Below are 26,111 nucleotides of genomic sequence, written 5' to 3'. Positions count from 1 at the left end.
AAATTGTATCCACATAAATCCTTCTTCAAGTCATTATGAATAAAATAATGTAGATCAAGTGTCTTTCCTCGTTGTATTTGTTGTTTTTAAATCCAATAAATGACTATTTTCCACAAAAAAAATCAGATGAAATCTCAACTAAAAACTCATAATATTATCCAACATTACTTCATTAAATTCACTTTTAATTGCTGCTTTTTTATGTTTTTAATGTGTCTTAAATTTATTTATAAGTGTTTTTTCAAACATTTTAATGTATCTACTGTATATATGTTTTATTAATTATAATTAGCACTGGTTTTCATTATTATCATCATAATATCAAGTAAAAGTTGAAAAACGTCAACAGGACAATAATTAAATGATGAATATTGTTTCTTTCGCTCTCTTGTTGAACCATTAAATGTCATTTAAAATCAACAACTGCAAAGTTTAAATTCTAATTAACCTTTTGTATGAAGAGTTTTGTCCCAAAATTATTTTTAATTGAAATTATTTTCATTTTAATTTAAAATTGTCCAGACATATATTCTTCCCAAATTCATTATGAATAAAAAATGGAGATAAATAGTCTCGTCTCATTTTATATGTTGTTTTAAATTCCAATAACCGATTAATAACTACGTTAAATAATTAAAAAACGATCAACTTTTTATGTTGAGTTTATTTTAGTGTATCCACAGAAATTATTCTTAAAGTCATTATTATTAAAAAATAATTTAGATCAAGTCCTTTTTTTTTAAATTCCTTTTATTATTATTTTTTTTTTAAATATATATTCCAATAACTACCAAAACAATTTCGTCATTTTCGTTGCTGCTGCTTTTTATGTCATAGTGTGTTTAAATGACGTTAACTACGAATTTAAATAATAATAAAAAGTATTACATTATTATTATTATTATTATTACTGGTTTTATTATTATTTCAATGGGATAAAACGTTGAAAAAAAAGACGACAGGACAATAATTTATCTGTAAATATCAAGTCATTTAAAGTAGTTTTCGACCATAAAAAAAACGTGATTTAAAGTGTGACAAATTCTCTGAACACGTGATTAACTTCCACTTTCCACGTGACCAGCGAGGATGACCCAAGACTTCGTCCAACTCAACAAGTCATTTTCCTAAAAAAAAAAAATTATAATATTAAAATGTAAAAAGACCATGTTCCATCTTTCAACTCGAACATTAACTTAAAAATAAATAAATAAATAAATACCTATTTGTCGTCATTCGATGACGTCACCGCCCGGTGTCGCCCCTGCGGCGTGACGCGTCAGTGACACAGGTCCCGCTGAGGTCACAAGCTCTTCTTCTTCTTCTTCTTCTTCTTCTCTCCCTCCCTCTTCTAGTCTTCCTTCCCCGGGCCAGGGCGTCTCCTCCTCCTCCTCCTCCACTATCACTCCACGAACCCCAGAACCCCAACAAGGATGACCAGACCGTCGCGCCCCAACGACGTCATGCCGAGCCTGCAGAAGGAGCACCTGTACAAGGTGCTGGTCATCGGCGACCTCGGGGTCGGCAAGACCTCCGTCATCCGGCGCTACGTCCACCACACCTACTCCAGCAACTACCGCGCCACCATCGGCGTGGACTTCGCCCTGAAGGTCCTGAACTGGAGGTCGGACACGGTGCGCCTGCAGCTGTGGGACATCGCGGGTGAGTGACGTCACGCTTTCGACAAACTTTTTTTTTTTAAGTTTTTTTTAATTTGATAAAAAAAAAAAGTAGTTCCCTTTAAACCTGGTGATGGTGGCGAGATAAGAAGAAGAAGAAGTTGACAGGAAACAGTTGAGATGCTGAGTAACTATAGGAGAGATGCTCGGCGCGCATGCGCAAGTGAAGACGGTCAGTCGTTCATTCATTGAAGGTAACATGTCCATCATGTGAGCGAGAGCACGTGACGTCCGTCACAGAACCGGTCATTGTGGACTCAAGACATTTTTTTTTATACTCGTGGAAAAAAAACACACAAACTAAACAAAAAAACAACGTAATTAAATTACACTAAATTTTTTTGACTGACCCTTGACTGAGACCATGTTTACAATGATGGTCCCTTAACTGCTCAACAATGTCACGATATATTTTTAATGATACTGTATCAAAATCCAACAGTACTTAATCAATTCAAATAGCTTTCAAATCATATTCTACTTTTTATAGTAGTTATTTATAGGGTTTTATATTTCAATATGAATGGCTGTCAAAGCGCTTTGTGACCCTGGTCTAGAAAGGCGCTATATAAATAGAGATTATTATTATTAACTTTATTGTGACGCAATTTAACTTCCAGCCGCTTGCGGGCATCATGTCCCCGGCAGCTTATAAAACTATGCGATCCCGTGAGAACCTGTCGATGACTGAGGACGAGAGGATACAGTGACTCCAGCAGCTTTTAAAGCTGATGTTTGGACATATTTTAGTTTGAAAACAAATTAAATCAGTTACGACTTCGTCAAGAGTCATGTGGTCTGTAAATACTACAACACTGGAGTCAAGTACTGGACAATACTACAAATATATACTTGTTACTACACTATCACAACACCAGAGTCAAGTACTGGACAATACTACACATATATACTTGTTACCACACTATCACAACACCAGAGTCAACTCAACGACAATACTACACATATATACTTGTAACTACAGTATCACAACACCAGAGTCAAGTACTCGACAATACTACACATATCTACTTGTTACTACACTATCACAACACCAGAGTCAACTCAACGACAATACTACACATATATACTTGTTACTACACTATCACAACACCAGAGTCAACTCAACGACAATACTACACATATATACTTGTTACTACACTATCACTATACATCGTATAGTTGATCCTGTATCGAAGTGGTGTTAGAAAATATTGATACAACAATGTATCGCAATATTTTTCCACGATAGTGTGTCAATGTTCTAAGGCACTTTTAGCGAATAAAAACAAATCAATTTAAAATGTGGTGTTCAAACTATATTGTATTTTTTACCATAGTTATGTTATGGTGACTGTGGACGAGAGGATACAGTCGACATTAAAGGTGATGTTTGGACATATTTCGCTTTGAAAACAAATGAAAGCAGTTACGACTTCGTCAAGAGTCATGTGGTCTGTAAATACTGCAACACCAGAGTCAAGTACTGAACAATACTACACATATATACTTGTTACTACAGTATCACAATACATTTTATAGTTGACCCTGTATCGTAGTGGTGTTAGAAAACATTGATACGGTAATGTATCGCAATATTTTTCCACGATAGAGTATCAATGTTCAAAGGCACTTTTAGCGAATAAAAACAAATACATTTAAAATGTGGTGTTCAAACCATATTGTATTTTTTACCATAGTTATTTTATGGTGACTGAGGATGAGAGGATACAGTCGACATTAAAGGTGATGTTTGGACATATTTTGGTTTGAAAACAAATGAAAGCAGTTACGACTTCGTCAAGAGTCATGTGGTCTGTAAATACTACAACACCAGAGTCAAGTACTGGACAATACTACACATGTATTCTTGTTACTACAATATCAAGACTTTTCGTATCGTTGCCTGTGTATCCTGATACGTGTCATATCGCCAGATTCTTGCCAATACACAACAAAAAATTGGATCTCCCACTATGTTATTTTCTAAACATCCGACCACCAGAGGGCAATGTATCCAGTCAAAAATCTTAATGGCCAAAAAATCATTATACATTTTTAGAGTAAAAGTTATAAAATAAAAACAACACTTCTCTTAATGTTCCAGCTGTTCCGATTTAAATTGCTGGTAATAATATTTAAAATGCTGAAAAAATGTTAAATCTTTTCAATGAAAATCACAAAGTGGGTAGAAAAGAGCAGCTTGGCAGAGGTCTGCGCTCTCTGAGTGCTTTTCAAGTCGTGTTTATAGGATTTCGTCAAAGAAGTAAAGTTAGAATTCTTGACGTTTCCCAACAGAGAAGGAAAAAAAAGTCGTCATTATTCTCGGGGTTCGTGTGACGGAAACAATCGTGACACAGGGTCCTGTCAGTCAAGTGACATGTCAGTCAAGTGACATTTCAGTCAGGTGACATGTCAGTCAAGTGACGCGTGTCACGCTCAAGTACCAGGAAGTCGTTCATTGACAGCCCCTCGGGGGCCCAGGATGTCGGAGGTCTCGTATACATGTGGTCACGTGTAAGGTCGGGTCAGGGCGAGGACGTCAACCGATGCATTGTTGTCGCAGCAGCGTTGAGCGTCGCATTAGCAGCGTGACAGCGAGAGAAGAATGTGCAGCAGCTGACCTCAGGTTCGACGGCGTCAGCTGCTGAGACACAAACATGCATGGAAGTCAGTCAGCTGATGAGTCACGGCAGGAAGTGACATCACAATGTTGAAGAATCTCACCTTCCAAAAAGTTGTCATGACATATTGGTTAATTGAATTGAAGCAAATTTAAATATGGTTTTATTGAATACTTAAGTAGAATTGTTTGTGTTTTAAAAGGTTGAATTATTTGTTTTTATTTTATAATTGAATTCATTAATTAGATTATTGAAATGTTTCTTTTTTTTATCATTTAATTAAATCATTTGTTTATTGATTTATTGAGTTTAACATTTTAAATGTTTAAACTTTGAATTCGTTTGGAATCTTGTTGTTTTTAAGCTTAAATCAAAGAGGTTAAATGTGGTTTTATTGAATAATTGAATTTAATTGTATGTTTTTTCAATAATTAACTTGCATTTTTTGGTACATTGAACGATTTAATTTTGTTTAATTTTAAATAGTTTAATTTAATATTGTTTGTGCTGAAATTATCAATGAGTTGTTATTGAATAATTAAATTTAATTACTTCTAAATAAATTGATTGCATTTCTTTTCATCTAATAACTTAATTCAATATATATATATTTTTAAAAGATCGAAGTTGGTCTTTAATACATTTAATGCAATAATTCCTATATTCAAACTGTTAGTTTGATTTTTTCTTTTTTTAATAATTGAATTTCATCTTTTGTATATTGAAAGGTTAAATAAGTTTGTATTTAATGCATCAATTTGTATATTAAAATTATTAATTTGTTTTGCTTCTCTAATAATTAAATCGAAAAAATATGAATTAAAAGGTTGAATGTATTAATTGATTAATTGATATTTGAAAAATTCATATTTTTTAGTTTCGTTTGAGTTTGATGTTCTAATTCCAATGAATAAAAAGAAAATGTTCTAAATTTAATATTTTTTAATCCGTAGCCCTTTAAATTCAATATAAAAAGTTGGTAAAATAGTGCCATAAACATTTTTTTATTTTGAATTTTAAAATGCTATAAATTAAAAAAAAAAATTAATTTAGATTTATATTAATTAGAATATAAAACTTAAATTAAATGAAATTAAATTTTTTAAAATTAAATGAAATTAAATGATTAAAAAAATTAAATGATTAAAAAATTAAATGATTAAAAAAAAACGATAAAAAATATTCTAAATTGTACTTCTCAACGGGGTCAACGTTCTGTCTGTTCTCAGGTCAGGAGAGGTTCGGGAACATGACCCGGGTCTACTACAGGGAAGCCATGGGCGCCTTCATCGTCTTCGACGTGACGCGGCCGACCACGTTCGAGGCGGTGATCAAGTGGAAGGAGGATCTGGACTCTAAGCTCACGCAGGCCGACGGCCAGAGCGTGGCCACCGTGCTGCTCGCCAACAAGTGCGACCAGGGCCGCGAGCTCACCAGCAACGGCATCAAGATGGACCAGTTCTGCAAAGACCACGGCTTCGTCGGCTGGTTCGAGACCTCGGCCAAGGTGAGGAAGAGTCTGGAAGGGGACCCCGGGTCGGGTTCTGGGTTCGTGTCTGTCCGGGTTCTGGTTTTATAACCTTGGACCGTCTCCTTTTGTTTTCTCATGCTAATGCTAGTGTGCTAGCTTTTCGCTAACAACAATAGCTGAGCGCGTTCAGGTATAAGTAGAAGTAAAATAATACACTTAAACGTCGCAATGAAACTATAATATAGCAGACAGATATTTAAAATTTCAAACCACATTTTATTTTTCATCATAGTTTTTGTGTGGTTTGTATTTAAATACAGTGAGCATAAAATACAGAAATGAACATACTCTTTTTATTTACAATTAACATGCAAATAAAAAGAGTATGTTCATTTCTGTGTTGTAATAAAAACATCCAGCCTCTAGATGGCAGCAGTTATTACGTCTTCCGCTAGCTAAAGGATCTATTCAAGATCCCGGCGATGACTGAGGACAAGGGGATACAGTGGACAAACAAACAGAAAAGCTCTGTGGGGGACACTCGGTTAACACTCTGGATAAATGATTTGGGTATACTTTTTAATTGTAGAAAAATGAAACGATCACTAGGATAACTGGGGACGAGAGGATACAGTGACTCCAGCAGCTTTTAAAGCTGATGTTTGGACATATTTTGGTTTGAAAACAAATGAAAGCAGTTACGACTTCGTCAAGAGTCATGTGGTCTGTAAATACTACAACACCAGAGTCAAGTACTGGACAATACTACACATATATATTTGTTATTACAGTATCATAACACCAGAGTCAAGTACTGAACAATACTACACATATATATTTGTTATTACAGTATCATAACACCAGAGTCAAGTACTGAACAATACTACACATATATATTTGTTATTACAGTATTATAACACCAGAGTCAAGTACTGAACAATACTACACATATATATTTGTTATTACAGTATCATAACACCATACTCAAGTACTGGACAATACTACACATATATATTTGTTATGACAATATGAAAATATAATCGCAATATATACTAAATTCGCTGCTTCATTCGACTCCAGCAGTTTTTAAAGCTGATGTTTGGACATATTTTGTTTTAAAGTTTTGCTCGATATCGTATTGTTCCTGTATTGTAACACGTATCGTTGACGGCTAACTTAGCGACCCTGAGATAAGGGCCTAAGAATCTGGCGATACGATACGTACCACGATACAGGAAAAACGACACAATATATCACTAACCATTGTGAAAGTGCCGGAGTGAAAATACCTTAGTAGTAAAAGTAAAACATGTATTTCATTGGTAATCATGCTAAGGTAGCCGTCAACGATACGATATAGATCAAAACATTAATCAAAATAAAATAAGAAAACTGCTGAAGTCGACTGTATCCTCTCATCCTCAGTCAACGCCAGGGTCTTGCATTGTTAGGTGAGTGTTTAACCCTGGATCTGGTTCTTATTTTATGACTCTGTTTTTTTCTTTGGTGAATCTTGTGATGTGGTCCAGGGTCAAAGGTCACCTCGACTTAGGAATCAAGTCACATGCCTTCGAACCCTCCGACGTGTCATGAGAGGATTTTCTCACTTGAACTTTGACCTTTTGGATTGAAGTGGAACTCGAAGTTTAAATCCGACAACGTGGGAAGTTTTTTTTCAGAAACCTTTATTAGTCGTTAGTTCTTCTCGGACCCGGGTCTTCTCTGGACCGAGTCTCTAGATGGAAGTGAAAGTGAAGAAGCAACAGTAGTTCTTAACTTAACCTGAATCTGCCGCGTCAGCACTTTTTTCCTGCACGCGACTTCCCTTTTCGGCAGTTCATTTCTACACCCTCGCTCGCTAGCACGCCGTCGTTAGCTTTCAACACTCGGGCTCAACATTCTGCTCCGGGTCAGAGGTCATCAGGTGGGGTTAGGAGGGGGGGGGGGGTGTAAAGAGCTCTACAGCACCCCCGCTGGCTTCAAATATGAACTAAGAAGTGGATTTTTTCAAATTTTGAATCTAGATGAGTGACACCAAAATACAGAAGTAGTTGGTGGAGTGAGTCATCAGTGTGTGTGTGTGTGTGTGTGTGTGTGTGTGGGGGTGTGTGTGTGTGTGTGTGTGTGTGTGTGTGTGTGTGTGTGTGTGTGTGTGTGTGTGTGTGTGTGTGTGTGTGTGTGTGTGTGTGTGTGTGTGTGTGTGTGTGTGTGTGTGTGTGTGTGTGTGTGTGTGTGTGTGTGTGTGTGTGTGTGTGTGTAATTATAGAGTAGAGGAAGCAAAAGGGAACTTGATGAAGAAATAGTTTTTTTTAAATATAAGAAAATTAAAAAGGTTTTTCCCTGAGCAAAGAGTGAAAAATTGGAGAAAAATCAACAATAATATAAGAGAAACTGACATTATAATTGTCTTTATTGATTCAGGGGCTTGATTTGGGTTTGATTTTTCTCTACAGGATATATATAAAAAAAATTGAATTATTGGAATTAGAATATTAAACTATAATTGTAAGGGAAGTATATTTTTTCATTATTCATTTTTTTTTTTTTAATTTTGTTTTAATTTAATTATGTTTAAATTTAAGTGTTGACATATTTTAATTGAATTATACTTTAATTAAATCATTTAAATATTTTAATTTAATTATGTTTGAATTTTATGTTTTTTATTATTTTTTTATTTAATGATGTTTTAGTTTAAGTGTTTACATATTTTTATTTATTTATACTTTAATTTAATAATTGTAATATTTAATTGAATTATGTTTTAATTGAATTATTTTAATTGAATTATACTTTAATTTATTTTTCTTTTTTTTAATTATGTTTTAATTTAAACATTTTAATATTTTAATTTAAGTATTATTTAATTTTATTATTTTAATATTTAATTGTATTAATTTTTTTAAAGCGAGAGAAGCCTGGTCGGATAAATAGGCAACAAAAAATATAAAATAAAAATGATTAATTGTTTCCTCTAAGTAAAGAGGGGAGAAAAAAATAATAAATAAACAATAATATGAGAGAAACTATCATTTTAATTAGAAGTTGTTTTTTTAATTCCGTTTTATTTTTGTTTCTTAACTAATTACAATAGATACAAATAAAAAATATAAAATGAATCTTGTAAAATGATTCTATTAACCCTTGTGTTACCTCAGGGTCAATGTGACCCGAAGGCCTGAAAACAAATAAATGAATAAAATATATATTTATACATGTTTTTTTTACATGTTTTATCACTCTCGGGGGTCACCTAGGGGTCGTCAAGGTCCTTAAAATGGTGAAAAACATTTGGGTTACTAGAATAAAGATTGAAAGTATTCAGGTTACCCTCGAGCATTATGGGAATCGAACCCTCCATGTGACTGAAACTGTCATCTGTGCAGGACAACCTGAACATCAACGAGGCGGCCAACTCTCTGGTCCAGCACATCATGGCCCGCGAGACTGACATCGTGAGGACGGCGGCGCCGAACACGGTCTCGCTACAGACGAACCCGTCCAGGCGCGAGTCCACCTGCTCCAGCTGCCTTAAGTAAAGTCCAGTGAGTCTTCACCAGGGACGCTTTTTAAAGTCGTGTCTCCGAGGACGACCTCGAGGGACCGGAGCGTTTGGACTCTTTGTTGATCCGCCTCGCTCAACGACGCCTTCAGGGCTCTCAGCACACACACACACACACACACACACACACACACACACACACACACACACACACACACACACACACGGAGGATAATAAACTTTTACGACGCGCGACTTTAACTCGTTAACTTGTCCCCATTTTATATACATTTAAATTCACAGTATCAGGTCTCGAACTCAACTTTAACCACATTTATATCTATTGATTCTTGTGGATTTTTTTTTTTTCTCATTTTTATTTAATTCAATTCTCAAAGCTACACAAATAATTTAAGGTTATGATCTTTATTCTTAGGATTTTAACTTGCATACCGAAAAAAAAATTGGAGGTGCTGATCCTCATCCCTGACATAAACACTTGAAAATAATGTTGGAAAGTCCTTTAAAATAATGATAATAATAATGATAATAATTGAATACACATTATGTTCTGACTGTAATAACTTTGAATGTAGTTTTGTGTTTAGTTATTAAAATGTTGTTCAGCCAATCATGTGACTCGCAGACGATCACATGACGACACTTTTTTTATTGAATTTATAAACATCTAATTTAGAGCATTTATCTTTTTTAATTTAAATTAGAATATTCAACTCTATGTGTAAAAATAATTAGCATTATTTAAATTATTATATAATCAAAAAAAATAAATTATTATAATTCAATCATTTAAGAAACAAAAATTTCAACTTTTCAATATAAAAACCTCCGAAATGTTTCAGAATTTTAATATATTTTGGCACTGATTAAGTCGATACAACCAAGTAAAAATTTTGAAATACACTGTTAAATAATTGATTGGCTTTATTTGATGAAAACGCAACAAAATCCACTGATAATCAATGCAGTTCCTCATCAATCAATCTTCCAAGATCGATTACAACCGTTTAAAATATATATATATATATTTATAACTGATGAGTGACAAGAAGGTTCTCACTTTTATTTTATTTTATTTTTATAATTCAATAATATTCCTCACCGTTGTAGGCGACAACACAAGAACTGTTACTGAAAGTTAAGTTTCTGTCCTTCTGTTACGGATCGTAACGATTCCCAACAGACAAAATGTTCTAATTCTTTCCTTCCTTCCAACTGACGATATTCGGATGTTTTTGCTGAAAGTGTCTGCGGATGCTTGGCAGGCTGATCTGGAGTCAGAAATAGAAAATAATAAGTGGAGATGAACCTGCCTGACCCTGCGTATCCATGGAAACTGCCCGTGAGTCGAGCCACGACATCGATTTACACTCTTTTATTTTCTTGTATGAAAGAACTAGTTTGTGTGTCGCGGGATCTTCGGTCGCCGCCGCGTCACGTGATTTATGAGGCGTTCATGGTCACACGTTTTTTTTTTAAATGCTTGTCTTTATAAACCTTGATTTGTTCGTAATTTATTTGAAAATAAATCTGTTAAAAAATGGAAAATCTCCTGCTTCATTTATACAAGTTTAAGTTGGTTTTTATTTTTTTTTAAATGTATTTACAGGGTAAATGTTTTACATCTATCGAGGCATGAAAGACAAATAATATTTCTATATTTTTTATTATTAATTTACAGGGTAACAAAAATAATTGTAACGATTGAATTGATTATTTACACTATATAGAGTCATACTTTTTTTTTTATTAATAACATATTTATATTACACTAAAGAATATATTTTCAAACTTTCTTTTCACATAATCAAGAAATATTTGTTAATTTTAATCAAATATATTTGTGATTATCCTGTTGCTGCTAAATAGTTTGACGTTTAAACAAAAATAATAATAAAAGTTACAAACTATATTACAGTTCAATGACAAGTCAAATGATACATTAAATAGATTTTAGCGTGTATAAACGTGTTAAATATCTGCAAAAATAAGAATGTTAAAACAACAAAACACTATTTATTCACATATATACTGTAAACATTCAGAACTCTCTCTTTTATATTTTCAAATATTTTAAGTTTTTCCACATTATTACTTTAGTTTTGTGCACCAAGCTTGTATACAAACAACATGAATTAGAAAATAAAACAATATTCATCATTTAAATGGTGGATCAGCTCTCAAATGAATAGCTGTTGCTAATCGCTAAAGCTAGTAGCGTTAGCAAAAAAACATCACATGGTTTGAAATGTATTTTATAAACGCTTCTTTTCCGAGTCAAATAAATTATTTGTACCACAAATGAAACATTTGAATTAGTTTTTTAAATATAAATAAATATATATTTGGAAGTTTTTGTTACTTCCTGGTTTGACGACGGTTCATGATTGGTTGAAACGTCCTGGTCGTTTCCAATATTTGAACATATCAGGTACGACTTCTGTGTACAAAAGTATTTACCCAAGTAAATACTTTCTATATACTATAAAGATTTTGAACGTGATTTTCATTCTTACGGAATCTTGAGATAAGTCTGATAAAGCGCCCTCTACCGCCACCTAGAGGAGCAACATTTATTCAGATAAAAATACAATTATTAGCGTTAATATACAATTTAATTTAAAGTAAATGTTAAACATACAGGGATGAGAAGTAAAACTATCGTTTTTACTTCGACATTGTTTTGATCCGGGTCTCATAAGTGAGTAGATTACGATCGTTCCCAGGAAGTCGTTCTCAGGATTATATACATTATTATATACATTATTATATTATATTATATAATATAACGACGGCTACGATCTTACTAAAAAGTATTTTGTTGTACTTTTTAAGAGACTCAACAACAGAGAGGTATGATGACTGTCTGAGACACGCCCACCTTTCTACCCACGTGACCCCAGAGAGACGCATCTCACTTTTGCGGTAAAATAAATAAACTCGCAATAGATTATTAAATTATGTGTCAACATGCAAACAAGTTCAGTCGAGTTTTGGAGTCTCACGGGATTTTTCTGATCACGTGGTGCCATCTGACGCGTTTTTATGATGTCAATTTAATTTAATTTTGATTCAATCATCACATGAAAAACTGTCATATATTCCATCATAACACATCCATTTATTTCTAATTTAACACATAAACACAACAGCAACAGAGACACACGTTATTTGTTTAACAGACAGCGCCCTCTATGGGTATTTGAGAGTAACTGCCTCATGAAACATCGTTAAAACTTTTAACTTTTTTTTACACTAAACAAGGTGAGCTCACACACACACACAACATACTAATAAACTTAAATTTATATTCTGGATTGAATCATAATCCAGGGGAAAAAAACAATCTCAGTCTTTAGATCATCATGTGACTTTAATTCACCCTCTGACCTTTCACCTCCTTCACGTCACAGGCTTTGAATCGCGATAAAAAAGCATCTGATGAACTTGTATAATTTCCTTCGGTTATATTATTAAACAAACAAAAATAATTTAATTAATTAAATTAATTATTTAGTTTGGCTGAACTCGTGGATTTAAAAAGTTCACCACAAGATGGCGCGAACGTAGTTTATGTTCAATGATATTTAAAGTTTGTTTTTTTCTACACAAACGTTTCCTTTTTGTCATTTATTCAGGCTTGAATTATTATTTATTAATTCAGAGTTTAATTCTGAATATTATTATAAGGTTATTGTGAGTATTTGTCATTTATTTTACATTTTAAATATTTTATCAATTTATTTTTTATTGTTTTTCCTTTTTTTTCCAATATTCACTTCGATCAAAAATATAAGAGTAAATATTATACAAAAATAAATCAACAACTGCTTTTACATCATTGTATATAAAATACAATAAATTAACAAGATCAGTTTATTTGTTTTGCTTTTATTAGACGTGTTTTTGTAACTGTTGGGTAACAAAATGTGTTTTTGTGTAGTAGATTTTAACCTGTGTGTCACAGAACTGCCGCGTCACTGTGGTCACGCAACTCACTGTGACAACACAACAGCAACCAAACCGTCAACACACGACGACACAGGGCGTGTAGTTTCAAGATCTCACGTGGAAGATAAGAGTATCACGTGATGATGATGACGAGAATCTCACCTCTTCATCTTCTGAGCTGAAGGTTCTTCTTCTCCAGTCGCTCCAAACAACCTGTCAGTCAGAAATTAAGACGTGAACAGCGCCCCCTTTTGGCGAAGAGCAAACTTTCCAACACCATATCAAAAACGAATATTTTGCATCCTTACTTTCACTCGCGAGGGAGATCCTGGAAAGCGCTCCGTCCACCTGAGGACTCACACATGCAGATACAGAAGTGTAGACAAAAATATCAGAAGAAAAACAGTTTTATTCAATTACGTTGACATGTCTCAATCTCGAGGTATAAAAATATCTGAGTCGATTTCAAATATAAATATATTTACATCCTGGATATTTCTTACAAAAAATCTAAATGTATTTTTTATTTTTTTTATTGCATCATCAATACCTGAGTGATTCGTCACATGATTCTCTGGAACAGACACAATGAAGATGACATGTGTAGTTCACAATATAAAAGATAAAAATGAATGAATTACATCAGTGTCATCAGAATATTAAATGGTTGAATTTAACATTTTAAATGTTGAAACTTTACATTTTTTTACGTGACATTTGTTCACGTTTTTTCAAACAAAATATTATTTTTTAATCATCTGTGTATTAAAATGCAGAATTAAAAATGTAATACAAATATATATTGACAAGTATATTGAAAGACTGAATTTATTTATTTAATAATTCAATTCAATAACGTACATTGTTAGATAGAATTTTTACTTTATTTTAAATAATATAATTCAATAATTTGTATATTGTTAGATTGGATTTTTATGGTATTTTAAATAATATAATTCAATAATTTGTTTATTGAAAGACAGAATTTGTTTTTATTATAAATAATATAATTATTTTTAATAACTCATTTAATTCGATATTTTATTTATTTGAATATTAGTCTTTTTATTGACTAATATTGTTATATATTCTGAATATATTTTGTATTTTAAGCATTTTTAATAACTGAATAACTGAATTTAATCATTTGTGTTTTGAAAGGTTGGATTTTTTTTTTTAATATAATAGAATAAAGTTTTTATATAAATATACATATTTTCTAAATAAAATCCTTATTTACACAATATTGTTATTGCAATAATTAGAAAATAAAACTTGGAAATTCAGTATTTTTTAATTGTAGTCTTTTAAATTCAATATAAAAATGTTATCACGGTGTCACATGATCGTCTGCATGTCACATGATGACAGTTTACAGTTGTGCTACAAAAACCTTTAAATAAAAATAAAAAACGTTTCAACATTCGGTTCAATTCATCGATCAATATTCTGACGACACTAATATAAATTTTAATTTATAAAAATGATCATTTGACACGTTAAGAGTCATGAGGTGTCTCAGGTGAGTCCGGGGCGCCCCCTGGCGTCCACTCCTGGCAGCCCGAGCGTGAGGTCAGGAGGTCGTGTGAGTCCAAGTGAGGGAACAGGGGACATTCCGAGGACGAGAACTTGGTCAAGACCTGCAGCTGCTCCGGCTCCAGAGCCGCCTCCTCACAGATGCGCTCGCACAAGCTGGAGACGCCGCGACACGTTTTCACCTTCATCTGGTTCAGTTGGTTCTTCTCATGCATCAGCTTCTCCCTCTCACACCTCTGTAACACAACAACACAATAAGAACACAATCAGTCATGCATCAGCTTCTCCCTCTCAGACCTCTGCAACACAACAAGACAATGAGACACACAGCAACTACACAATGAGATGGTGGAAACTGCCAGATCTGATTACATCAGGAAACTGGTAAACGCAAATAAGAAAAACCCCAAAGTGTTGTTTGACACGATCAATTCTCTCGTATTTCCTGCTCCTCAAATCACGCCTGACTTCTGTGAAGCTGACATAAATGCATTGTTGAGGTTTTTCATTGACAAAATTAAAATAATCAAAGAGAAAATCTCTCCCCCTTTGTGCGGAACCCCTGCTGTCACTGAGCCCCTCTCCTCCTCTTGGTCTTCCTTCAGTGCTGTATCTCTGGGTGGCACTAGTGAACAAGATGAAACCCTCCTCTTGCTCAGACGACGTCCTTCCATGTAGGCTCTTTATCAAAGTATTTGATGTAATTGGCCCCTGGGTTACCAATATGGTGAACCTCTCCCTTTCCACAGGGGTTTTTCCCAATGCATTTAAACATGACATTGTGGAGCCTCTGCTCAAAAAGCCAGGCTTGGACCCGATTGACCTCGGTAATTTCAGGCCTATTTCTAAGCTCCCTTTCTTGTCCAAGATCTTGGAGAAGGTGGTGTCTGAGCAGCTGTTCCTGGATCAGAGCGACATCCATGAGAAGTTTCAGTCTGGCTTCCGTAAAAATCACTCTACGGAGACAGCTTTACTGAAAATGATGTCGGCTGATTTGGGTGAATACACTGTTCTGGTTCTCTTGGATCTGTCCTCAGCCTTTTCTGTGTTACAGTGGTTCTCGTCAACCTTTCTGGGCTCAGTTTTAGTGTACCTGTCAATCAAGTGAGGTCTGAATCGGCAGATCTGTCATGTCTCTAGTTCAACACTGCAGACAACTGACCACAAACTGTTTCCTTCAACTGAGAAAAAGTCACACAACAGCATCACAAATCAGTCGCACATCAGTAACACAAGTTAGCCGCACAACAACCACACAAGTCAGTGACAAGATTGTCATCAGGACAGTGTGTTTACCAGCTTGTTGATTTCACACTGCAGGTTGAAGATACAGTCCAGCTTGCGTTTGCGGCAACGTTGAGCCGCCAGTCGGTTCTTGCTGCGGCGCCTCAGGTCGTGGACCAGGTCCTGCTGCTCGTGGGTCAGAAGCTGCTGCTTCAGCAGCTGCTGGAACTCGTTCCGGTCCAGACCCACGATCCAGTCCACGGCGAACGGCAGCTGCACCTGAAAAGACGTTTCTGGTCAACACGGTTTCTGAAATCACAGCTTCAATCACGCTCTTCAACTTTATTCTTTCTAATAATTCATATGTATTTTACTATGGGTTTACTGTGAGTTTACTGTGTATTTACTGTGTATTTACTGTGTATTAACTGTGTATTTTCAATGTTTTTATTGTGCAGCTTTTATCCTCTGAAAGGCGTCCTCGGGTGTCTTGGAAGGCGCCATCAAATAAAAATAAAATGAATAAATCAGTATCTTTATCTTTTATTTATTATTTATTAGTATTTTTTTTTTTTTTTTTTCTACCTGCCATTTAATCTTTTTTTATCTTTCATGTTTTGCACATTTCTCATTTCTTATCCTTGAAGTCTCAAAGTGTAACAAATATATACTGTAATACTTGGTAATTGTGCAAGTATATATTTGTAGTATCGTCGAGTACTTGACTCTGGTGTTGTAGTATTTACAGACCACATGACTCGAAGAAGTCGTAACTGCTTTCATTTGTTTACAAACCAAAATATGTCCAAACATCAGCTTTAAAAGCTACTGGAGTCACTGTATCCTCTTGTCCTCAGTCATCGCCCCGATCTCGATTGATTTCATTGTTCTTTTAGTGTCTGAGGACGTAATGCATGCTGCCATCTAGAGACCAGAAATTGAATTGCAACCCTAAAAAATAAATGTCGACTGTATCCTCTCATCCTCAGTCATCGCTGGGATTTCATTGTTGCTTAAGCTGCGGAGGATGTAATGACTGCTGCCATCTAGAGACTGGAAGTTTAATTGCAACACAAAAATGAACAAACCCTGTGAATATATAGTTAATTGTAATTAAACATTATTTTATTTTATACACACCTTATTGAAATATAAACGATAAAATAACTATGGTAGAAATAAATGAGGATTTGAAATAAAATAAAATAAAATATTGCAATATTCAATTGTATTGATTTTTGTCTCAAACCCTCAGAATTTCCTCAAAATAATAAAATATAAAACAAACACCTGATTAAATTTCAAACCCACAAACCTCAAACCATCAAAATATAGACACATTTTCAAATACTTTCCTATTTCTTCAACTTAATATTTGTGATTTTAAACTCATAAATATATTCAAGTTTTGAATCCCTTTGTTCTGTTGAACAAGTTCAAGCAGGAAGTTTGTCGGTAAAAACTTGACAAAACCGTCAATAATTAACTTTAAACTAAAAAACAGGATGTTAACGTAGCCGCGGGGTAAAGACTCACTATTAACTTGAATATCTCGTCAAAAATACAAAACTTATTAAACCACGTAAAGATAAACTCTTCTGCCACGTTGATCATTCCAGACTCCAGATTCTGTCGGTTTAAAAAAACGCTGATTCAGCAAATAGAAAACCCAGCATGAACTCTGATCCAGATGATGAGACGTGTCATCCTGAGGGCCAAACAAACCTTTGTCAATTATTGACAAGACAGACTTTCAGAACATCCTGTATTTATGTGGCCCTCGCGTGACCCAGGTCATGTACTACCAATTCATTTTTGTTATTTATTATTCTGTTTTTTGTTTTAGTATTGTGAGTATTTTTAAACCAAATTATGTTAAAAGAGGCTGGAGTCGACTGCATCCTCTTGTCCTCAGTCATCGCCGGGAATACATTTATTTTGTATTTATTATTCATTACTATTCTCATGACCAGTGGGTTTTTTTAAGGACTTTTGTCGTTTTTGTGAGTATTTATTTAAAACCAAAATGTGTCCAAACATCAGCTCTAAAATATGCTGGGGTCAACTGCATCCTCTCATCCTCAGTAATGACTGACTGAATATTTATTATTCATCATTAGACTCAAAATATGACTTTCGTTTTAGGACTTTAGCAATATTTTGGTTTGAACTAAACACTCACAAAAATGACAAAACATCAGCTTTACAGATGCTGGAAGGGACTGCATCCTCTCGTCCTCAGTCATCGCCGTGAAGATTTAATTTTGTAATAATTATTCACTTCTAGTCTCCAAATATGACTTTTGATTCAGGACTTTTGTCATTTTTGCGAGTATTTATTGATCATGAAAAAGATTAAGGTGAAAAAAAAAGAATATTTGTGGGAAAAAAGGGCTTTTATATCAGATTATTTTTCAAATGAAGGTTATATAAAATACAATAAAACTGGCTTGATGGCTCCTGACAACAGCTACTGTTTAAAATGTGGACTCTGACGACATTCAAATGTATTCTGTTTGAAGTATTTATTTGTTTTTTTTCTTTAGAAATTGTTTACGTTCTAAGTGTGATATCAAATATATACACATTATCTTAAAGGAAGGTCAAAGAACATCATGTCTACGACGTTAAACAATATTTACTATATCATAACAATATATTTACATATATTTATTGTATCTCGTTTGAAGACAAAAATATTAATGAACATTATATTAAACAATGAATCACTTAACTATACTACTGTAGATTGTTATAGTGTATATTTTTTATTTTTGCTTCATATATAGATATATTTGTCTTTTTGAAGTTTTATTTTATATAATTCACTTTGAAATACACAGCAAATTCCTCTACGATTTAAAAAAAACATGTCGATATGTTTAGTTATATAGTTTGTCATTTTCAACTTATATATATTTATTTATTTCAATAAATTAGTTACATTACAACTATATAATCAAAGACACGATTATTACGATTTAATTTTGTCATTTGATTATATTTTTTGAAGACACATATGTTTTAAAATAAGATTTATAAATATTAAAAAATACATGTTATTTACTACCAGACAAAAAGGTTTGACTGAAGCTGGAATTGAACCCATGACCCTCTACTATATATTTGTGTATCGTTGGTGATTCACTGAGTGTCAATAATGATGTGATCAGTACAAATAAAGGTTTAGAAAATATATTTCAAACCTTTAAAGTAAGATTTTATTGTGGCCCCTCAGATGTATGAAAAGTGGCCCCTGAGGTAGTTCCCGGTCTCACCTGTCGCGCTCTCTCCCGGGCGTCGCTCTCGCCCTCCGTCTCGGAGTCGTCGCCGTCGTCTCCGGACGCGAGCGAGGACGCCATGGACTGCGACGCTCCCTCCACCTCCGACATCCAGAAGCCGCGCTCGTCCGAGAGGAACGGGCAGCCGGGGGCCTCGGCGGGCCCCCCGGAGCCGTCCCGGATCAGATCCGACCCCAGCCGCGACGCCAGATGTTCCGCCACCTCCTGCTCGGCGCTCCCTCGCGCCGACCCGTCCTTCACGCATGACGTCTCCTTGTGAGAAGATGGAAGTTCTTGTGGGTTCCTGCCGAGACAGCAACGCTCCGTTGACCTCGACGACCTCTGGTCCTGATCCGCCTCCTTCTGGTTCCGCTCGTGCACTTCACCCATCGTCCGCTCTCCTGGCCCGGCGACCTTGAAGGAACATTGTCCAGAAATCTCCACTTCCTCACCCACACTTTCCTTTTTCTTCTCCGCCACTTCCTCCCCACTTCCTGCTTCCTCCGAGTAACCCTCTGGAGCAGACGCTTCCTCCGCGACCCTCTCCTCGGCCTCGGGGTTCACAGCGTCTCCCCGAGAGAGTCTGCACTTCTTCTCGCAGCAGGACTTCTTCCCGGAGGTGCCGGATCTGGGTCGGAGGAAGTCGAAGCATGCCTGCTCCAGGTCGTAGAATCCCAGGTGCGACGCCGAGTTTCTGATGTCCAGGATGTTCTCTCGGTCAAAGAGCAGTTTGGAGGTGTAGGCGAACTTCAGCAGGGGTTCGAAGCCGGCAGCAGACACCTGGAGCCACAAATAGATCCATAAAATCACACATGGAAGCTAAAGGAACAATGAAATCCTAGCGATGACTGAGGACGAGAGGATACAGTGAGTCCAGCAGCTTTTAAATCTGATGTTTGGACATATTTTGGTTTGAAAACAAATGAAAGCAGTTACGACTTCGTCAAGAGTCATGTGGTCTGTAAATACTACAACACCAGAGTCAAGTACTGGACAATACTACAAATATATACTTGTTACTACAATATAAAAATAGAATCGCAATATACACTTCATTATCGCGATATTTCTTTCATGACATTGTCTATAGAAAAGCACTTTATCGATTTACTAATTTTGAAAATGTTAAAAAAAATTTAAATGTATATATTTTTTGTTTCCAAATCGTATTTTATTTTGTATTTAGTTATTTTATCATTTATATCTCAATGAAGTTTTTGATTATTTTAAAATGTATTTTGGAATTAACATGCAAATATTCCAATGTTTTTTCATTTTTTCGTTGCAATTAAACTTGGGCCAGTAGTCAGTATGTCCTCAGCAGCTAAAGTAACAATAAAATCCAGTGATATCCCGGCGATGACTGAGGACCAGAGGATACAGTGACTCCAGCAGCTTTTACAGCTGATGTTTGGACATATTTTGGTTTGAAAACAAATGAAAGCAGTTACGACTTCGTCAAGAGTCATGTGGTCTGTAAATACTGCAACACCAGAGTCAAGTACTCGACAATACTCCTTAATTATCACTTCTTTTTTTTTTAATGATAGTGTCTTTAGAAAAGCACTTTATCGATTTACTAATTTATAAAAATGTTAAAAATGTATATATTTTTGTTTCCAAATCGTTTTTTTTATTTTCATTTAGTTATTTTAAAATGTATATTTCAATGAAGTTTTTGATTCTATTTAAATGTATTTTTAAATAAACATGCAAATATTCCAGTGTTTGTTTGTTCTTTTGTTGCAATTAAGCGAATTACTTCGAGCCAGTAGTCAGTACATTCTCTGCAGCTAGAATAACAATAAAATCCAGTGAGATCCCGGTGCTGACTGAGGACGAGAGGATACAGGGACTCCAGCAGCTTTTAAAGCTGATGTTCGGACATATTTTGGTTTGAAAACAAATGAAAGCAGTTACGACTTTGTCAAGAGTCATGTGGTCTGTAAATACTGCAACACCAGAGTCAAGTACTCGACAATACTCCTTAATTATCACTTTTCTTTTTTTTTAATGATAGTGTCTTTAGAAAAGCACTTTATCGATTTACTAATTTATAAAAATGTTAAAAATGTATATATTTTTGTTTCCAAATCGTTTTTTTATTTTGATTTAGTTATTTTAAAATGTATATTTCAATGAAGTTTTTGATTCTATTTAAATGTATTTTTAAATAAACATGCAAATATTCCAGTGTTTGTTTGTTCTTTTGTTGCAATTAAGCGAATTACTTCGAGCCAGTAGTCAGTACATTCTCTGCAGCTAGAATAACAATAAAATCCAGTGAGATCCCGGTGCTGACTGAGGACGAGAGGATACAGGGACTCCAGCAGCTTTTAAAGCTGATGTTCGGACATATTTTGGTTTGAAAACAAATGAAAGCAGTTACGACTTCATCAAGAGTCATGTGGTCTGTAAATACTACAACACCAGAGTCAAGTACTCGACAATACTCCTTAATTATCACTTCTTTTTTTTTAATGATAGTGTCTTTAGAAAAGCACTTCATTGATTTACTAATTTATAAAAATGTTAAAAATGTATATATTTCTGTTTCCAAATCGTTTTTTTATTTTCATTTAGTTATTTTAAAATGTATATTTCAATGAAGTTTTTGATTCTATTTAAATGTATTTTTAAATAAACATGCAAATATTCCAGTATTTGTTTGTTCTTTTGTTGCAATTAAGCGAATTACTTCGAGCCAGTAGTCAGTACATTCTCTGCAGCTAGAATAACAATAAAATCCAGTGAGATTCCGGTGCTGACTGAGGACGAGAGGATACAGTGACTCCAGCAGCTTTTAAAGCTGATGTTCGGACATATTTTGGTTTGAAAACTAATGAAAGCAGTTACGACTTTGTCAAGAGTCATGTGGTCTGTAAATACTACAACACCAGAGTCAAGTACTGGACAATACTACAAATATATACTTGTTACTACAGTATCACAATATATTGTATTGTTGCTCCCGATATGTATCGTATCAACATATTCTTGCCAATAAGAGTAAGAGATGCTTGAAAATTAAGTTAAGAGGCTAAAGGAAGGTTTAGAAAAACTTGGAAAAAAGCCAGAAAAGAGAGAAAAGTGAAGGAACAAAAGAATGGAAAGAAAAAGAAGAAGGAATGTTTGGGAGAGTCGCAGAAAGTAGGGAATCTCAAGGGAGGGAGGTCTTGATCTAAAGAACATGTGATAGAACATGGAAAAGAAGTAACAAGGGACGATAAAAAGTTTAGGAAAAGTTTTTATTTTTAATTGAAAAGTTGTTTTCATGAAAGAAAGAGGCGAGAAGTTGTAGAAGTTAAGTCAGAAAAATGACTCATAAAAAAGCAGGTTCAACATAACATGAAGTTTTTAAAAAAAATAATCTTCTAGGGAAGTACTTGTGATGAGTCACCGAGTCTCACCTCCCGAGGCAGCTCCACCACCTCCTCCTCCCGCCCGGTCCGGTGGGCGAAGAAGTGGCAGCAGGCGGCGAGGACGCAGCGGTGGGCCGCGAACCTACGACCCTCCACCACCACCGTCACGTCGCACAGCAGCTCGCGCCGCCGCAGCTCGTCCAGGCGCCGCAGCAGGTCCGAGGAATGCGGCGACGACTCGAAGGCGAACATACTCTCTGTGTGGAGGGACGCGTCGGAGTCAAAGGTCACGGGTTCGAATCCCACAGAGTCAAGAGTTCAGAGAAGCTGCTTCATCTGGAGCTGGAACCGGACGAGGAATCCCAGAAGAACCTGCATCGAGTCGGCAACAAACTGAGAAGTGACTCAGTCGTGTGAGGGAGGAGTGTGTGTGAGTGTGTGTGTGTGGTGTGTGTCGTAACAACTCTGGGTGTTACACAGTAAGTGCTGACTCATGTGCTGATAAAGGATGAACAAGCAGTTTTTCCAGTATAATTCCGATCTCACTCCATAAACAGTTTTCCCAGGAAACTCAGAAGCTAAAGTTGACTTGAGTTGAAGCAACAGTTACTCGTGTCACCGGAGTATTTACTGGTAGGATTTTTTCTTTATGGAAATCTTGCAGTTTTTAAAGCTTTGAATTACTTTTTAAATACTGAATTAAAACGTTTTTATAAAGAAAAGTTGTCTTTTTTTTAATAATTACATTTAAAAAAATCGAATGTTTTCAAAATTAATTTATATTATTTTACTCATAGAGTTTGATATTCTTAACCCAATAATTAAATGATATAATAAGATGAATATTCAAAATTAAATACTTTTCAATTTGTGGCTTTTTAAATTAAATAGAAAAATGATGTTCGACACAAAGAAAGTTGTCACATGATCGACTGGGCGTCACATGATTGGCTAAAATTTCGATCAAGCATTACGTCCTCTGCAGCTAAATCAACAATGAAGTCCCACAAGATCCCAGCAATGACTGAGGACGAGAGGATACAGTCGACTCTAGCAGCTTTCTAAGCTCAGTACTCGTTTGGTTTTGTCTGGTGACAATATTGGACACACATGCACACACACAACTAGACATACATACGCATGCACACACACACATGCATTCACACATACACACACATTGAGACACACATAAACACACACATATGGACAAATACACACACTCGAATGGACACATAAACACACACATATTGACACATAAACACACACATATGGACACATACACACACACATATGGACACATAAACACACACATATGGACACATAAAAACACACATATGGACACATAAACACACACATATGGACACATAAACACACACATATGGACACAAAAACACACACGTATAGACACATAAACACACACAAATGGACACATAAACACACATATATGGACACATACACACACACATATGGACACATAAACACACACATATGGACACATACACACACACATTGAGACACACACATGCACACACACGTATGGACACACACATACACACACGCATATGGACACAAACACACATACGGACACATAAACACATATATATGGACACAAACACACACACATATGGACACATAAACACACACATATGGACACATACACACACACATTGAGACACACACTTGCACACACACGTATGGACACACGCATAAATATGGACACACACACATACAGACACATACACACACACATATGGACACACACACACACACATATGGACACACACACGTATGAACACACACACACGCATATGGACACACACACACACACATATGAACACACACACGTATGAACACACACACACACATATGGACATACACACACACACATACACACACACACATATGGTCACATACATTGACACATACATTTTATATTGAATTTAAATGGCTACCGGTAAAAAAAAGAATTAGTTCTGAAAATGTATTTTTTAATAATTGTATTTGAAATATAAAACAATATGTTAAATTCAACCATTCAATACTCCTTTAAACCAGTGAGGAAACACAGATTAGAACCAACAGTCTTGTCAAAACAATAATAAAAACAATCATTTGAGTCTAAATCACTCACAGAAGACGTCGACTGACCTTGAAACTTGAATCTGCCTCAAAACATTCTCAAGAGAGTCGAGTGTCACGACTGAACCGTTACGACGCCTCCAGGTTTCCACCGGAGGAAGATAAACCCGACAGCCAATCAGGTCACAACCTCATCACCATCATCATCATCTTCATCATCATCATAATCAAGTTCCTTGTTCCGCAGAAGTCCATGTGAATGAATCATGAACCACGACAGAGGAAGTTCTTCACGTGACTCGCTATTTATTAACAAACAAACAGGTGTTTCTGCTTCTGCTTCGACATGCAACACATGCTCAGAAGTCCTGGATCCTGCCGAGATACAGACGGGACCAAATCAGAGTCTGAACACTTTTACTTACACGACTGTTGATGTAAGAAAATCAAAATATAACACATAACATGCAATATAGTCGCTGCATATTTGTGTTGCAATTAAACCTCCGGCCGCTAGATGGCAGCAGTCATTACTTCCTCCGACTGAGGACAAGAGGATACAGTGGACACCAGCAGCTTTGAACGCTGAGAAACTCTCGAAACTCTTAAATATCTGAATATTTTTCTTAACGATAAAATATCAATATAGTATTTATTCGTTTTTGGCCTTTAAAACATATATTTTTATATCATTTTTCTATGGTTTGAATTTCAATAAAGTGTGTATAAAATAAAATAATTTGAAGCATTTTTTTTATTTTACGATTTACATGCAAATATTCACAACGTTTTTTTCATTTTTGTGTTGCAATTAAATCTCCGGCCGCAAAATGGCAGCAGCCGTTACTTCCTCCGACTGAGGACAAGAGGATACAGTGGACACCAGCAGCTTTTAATGCTGAGAAAATCTCGAAACTCTTAAAAATCAATGAAGTATTTATTGTTTTTATGCTTTTAAAACATTTTTTTAACTTTTTATAAAATACTTTGAATCTTTTTGGCTTTTTTATGATTTACATTAAACATTTTGTGTTGCAATTAAACCTCTGGCCACTAGATGGCAGCCGTCATTACGTCCTCTGCAGCTAAATGCACAGTGAAGTCTCACAAGATCCCAGCAATGACTAAGGATGAGAGGATACAGTCGACTCTAGATAAAATATTGATACTCAATTATTTCACAAACCGATACTGATTTTTCAAATCATATTTAATTATTTTTATCAGTTTTTTTTATTTTAATAAAGTGTTTACTGTCAGCACATATTATTCTGATCAAATAAAATAAATGTATTTTTTTTAATTATTTATGATTAACATGCAAATATTCACATCATTACTTGTGGCCACTAGATGGCAGTGGTCATTACGTCCTCCACAGCTT

General features: G+C 35.1%; 2 protein-coding genes across 3 annotated transcripts; one reads left to right on the top strand and one right to left on the bottom strand.

Annotated features, from left to right (window-relative positions):
- Positions 1 to 851: 851 nt before the first annotated feature.
- Positions 852 to 10,761, top strand: rab38b (RAB38b, member of RAS oncogene family). The gene is made up of 3 exons (XM_087808168.1): positions 852 to 1,662; positions 5,530 to 5,807; positions 9,158 to 10,761. The coding sequence occupies exons 1-3, from the start codon at positions 1,434 to 1,436 to the stop codon at positions 9,308 to 9,310; spliced, it is 660 nt and encodes a 219-aa protein (XP_087664294.1). The 5' UTR covers positions 852 to 1,433; the 3' UTR covers positions 9,311 to 10,761.
- A 3,609-nt stretch (positions 10,762 to 14,370) lies between these two features.
- On the bottom strand, positions 14,371 to 24,815 carry bach1b (BACH transcriptional regulator 1b). Of its 2 annotated transcripts, XM_087808166.1 has the most exons (5): positions 24,797 to 24,815; positions 22,697 to 23,020; positions 19,284 to 20,066; positions 16,078 to 16,284; positions 14,371 to 15,017 (listed from the first exon to the last, which is right to left on the bottom strand). In XM_087808166.1, exons 2-5 carry the CDS (start codon positions 22,898 to 22,900, stop codon positions 14,745 to 14,747), a joined length of 1,467 nt encoding a protein of 488 aa, XP_087664292.1. In that variant the 5' UTR covers positions 22,901 to 23,020; positions 24,797 to 24,815; the 3' UTR covers positions 14,371 to 14,744. The 2 variants fall into 2 exon arrangements, with proteins under 2 accessions (XP_087664292.1, XP_087664291.1); XM_087808165.1 differs by lacking the exon at positions 24,797 to 24,815 and having other exon boundaries at positions 22,697 to 23,064.
- Between the last annotated feature and the right edge of the window lie 1,296 nt (positions 24,816 to 26,111).

Source organism: Callionymus lyra, chromosome 14 (genome assembly GCF_982586985.1).
Source record: "Callionymus lyra chromosome 14, fCalLyr1.hap1.1, whole genome shotgun sequence".
NCBI classification, from domain to species: domain Eukaryota; kingdom Metazoa; phylum Chordata; class Actinopteri; order Syngnathiformes; family Callionymidae; genus Callionymus; species Callionymus lyra.
The sequence above is the reverse complement of the archived record's forward strand: the minus strand, read 5'-3'. Positions and strand labels throughout refer to the sequence as shown.

Bases quoted from the DNA above. Each gene is read 5' to 3' on its own strand.
- bach1b (XM_087808166.1), bottom strand. From the start codon at position 22,900: ATGTTCGCCTTCGAGTCGTCGCCGCATTCCTCGGACCTGCTGCGGCGC. The intron at 20,067-22,696 runs GTGAGACTCGGT...TTGTGGCTCCAG, and splicing joins TGGTGGAGCTGCCTCGGGAG to GTGTCTGCTGCCGGCTTCGA. The intron at 15,018-16,077 runs GTAAACACACTG...GTTGTGTTACAG, and splicing joins AGTGTGAAATCAACAAGCTG to AGGTGTGAGAGGGAGAAGCT.
- rab38b (XM_087808168.1), top strand. From the start codon at position 1,434: ATGACCAGACCGTCGCGCCCCAACGACGTCATGCCGAGCCTGCAGAAG. The intron at 1,663-5,529 runs GTGAGTGACGTC...GTCTGTTCTCAG, and splicing joins GCAGCTGTGGGACATCGCGG to GTCAGGAGAGGTTCGGGAAC. The intron at 5,808-9,157 runs GTGAGGAAGAGT...TCATCTGTGCAG, and splicing joins GGTTCGAGACCTCGGCCAAG to GACAACCTGAACATCAACGA.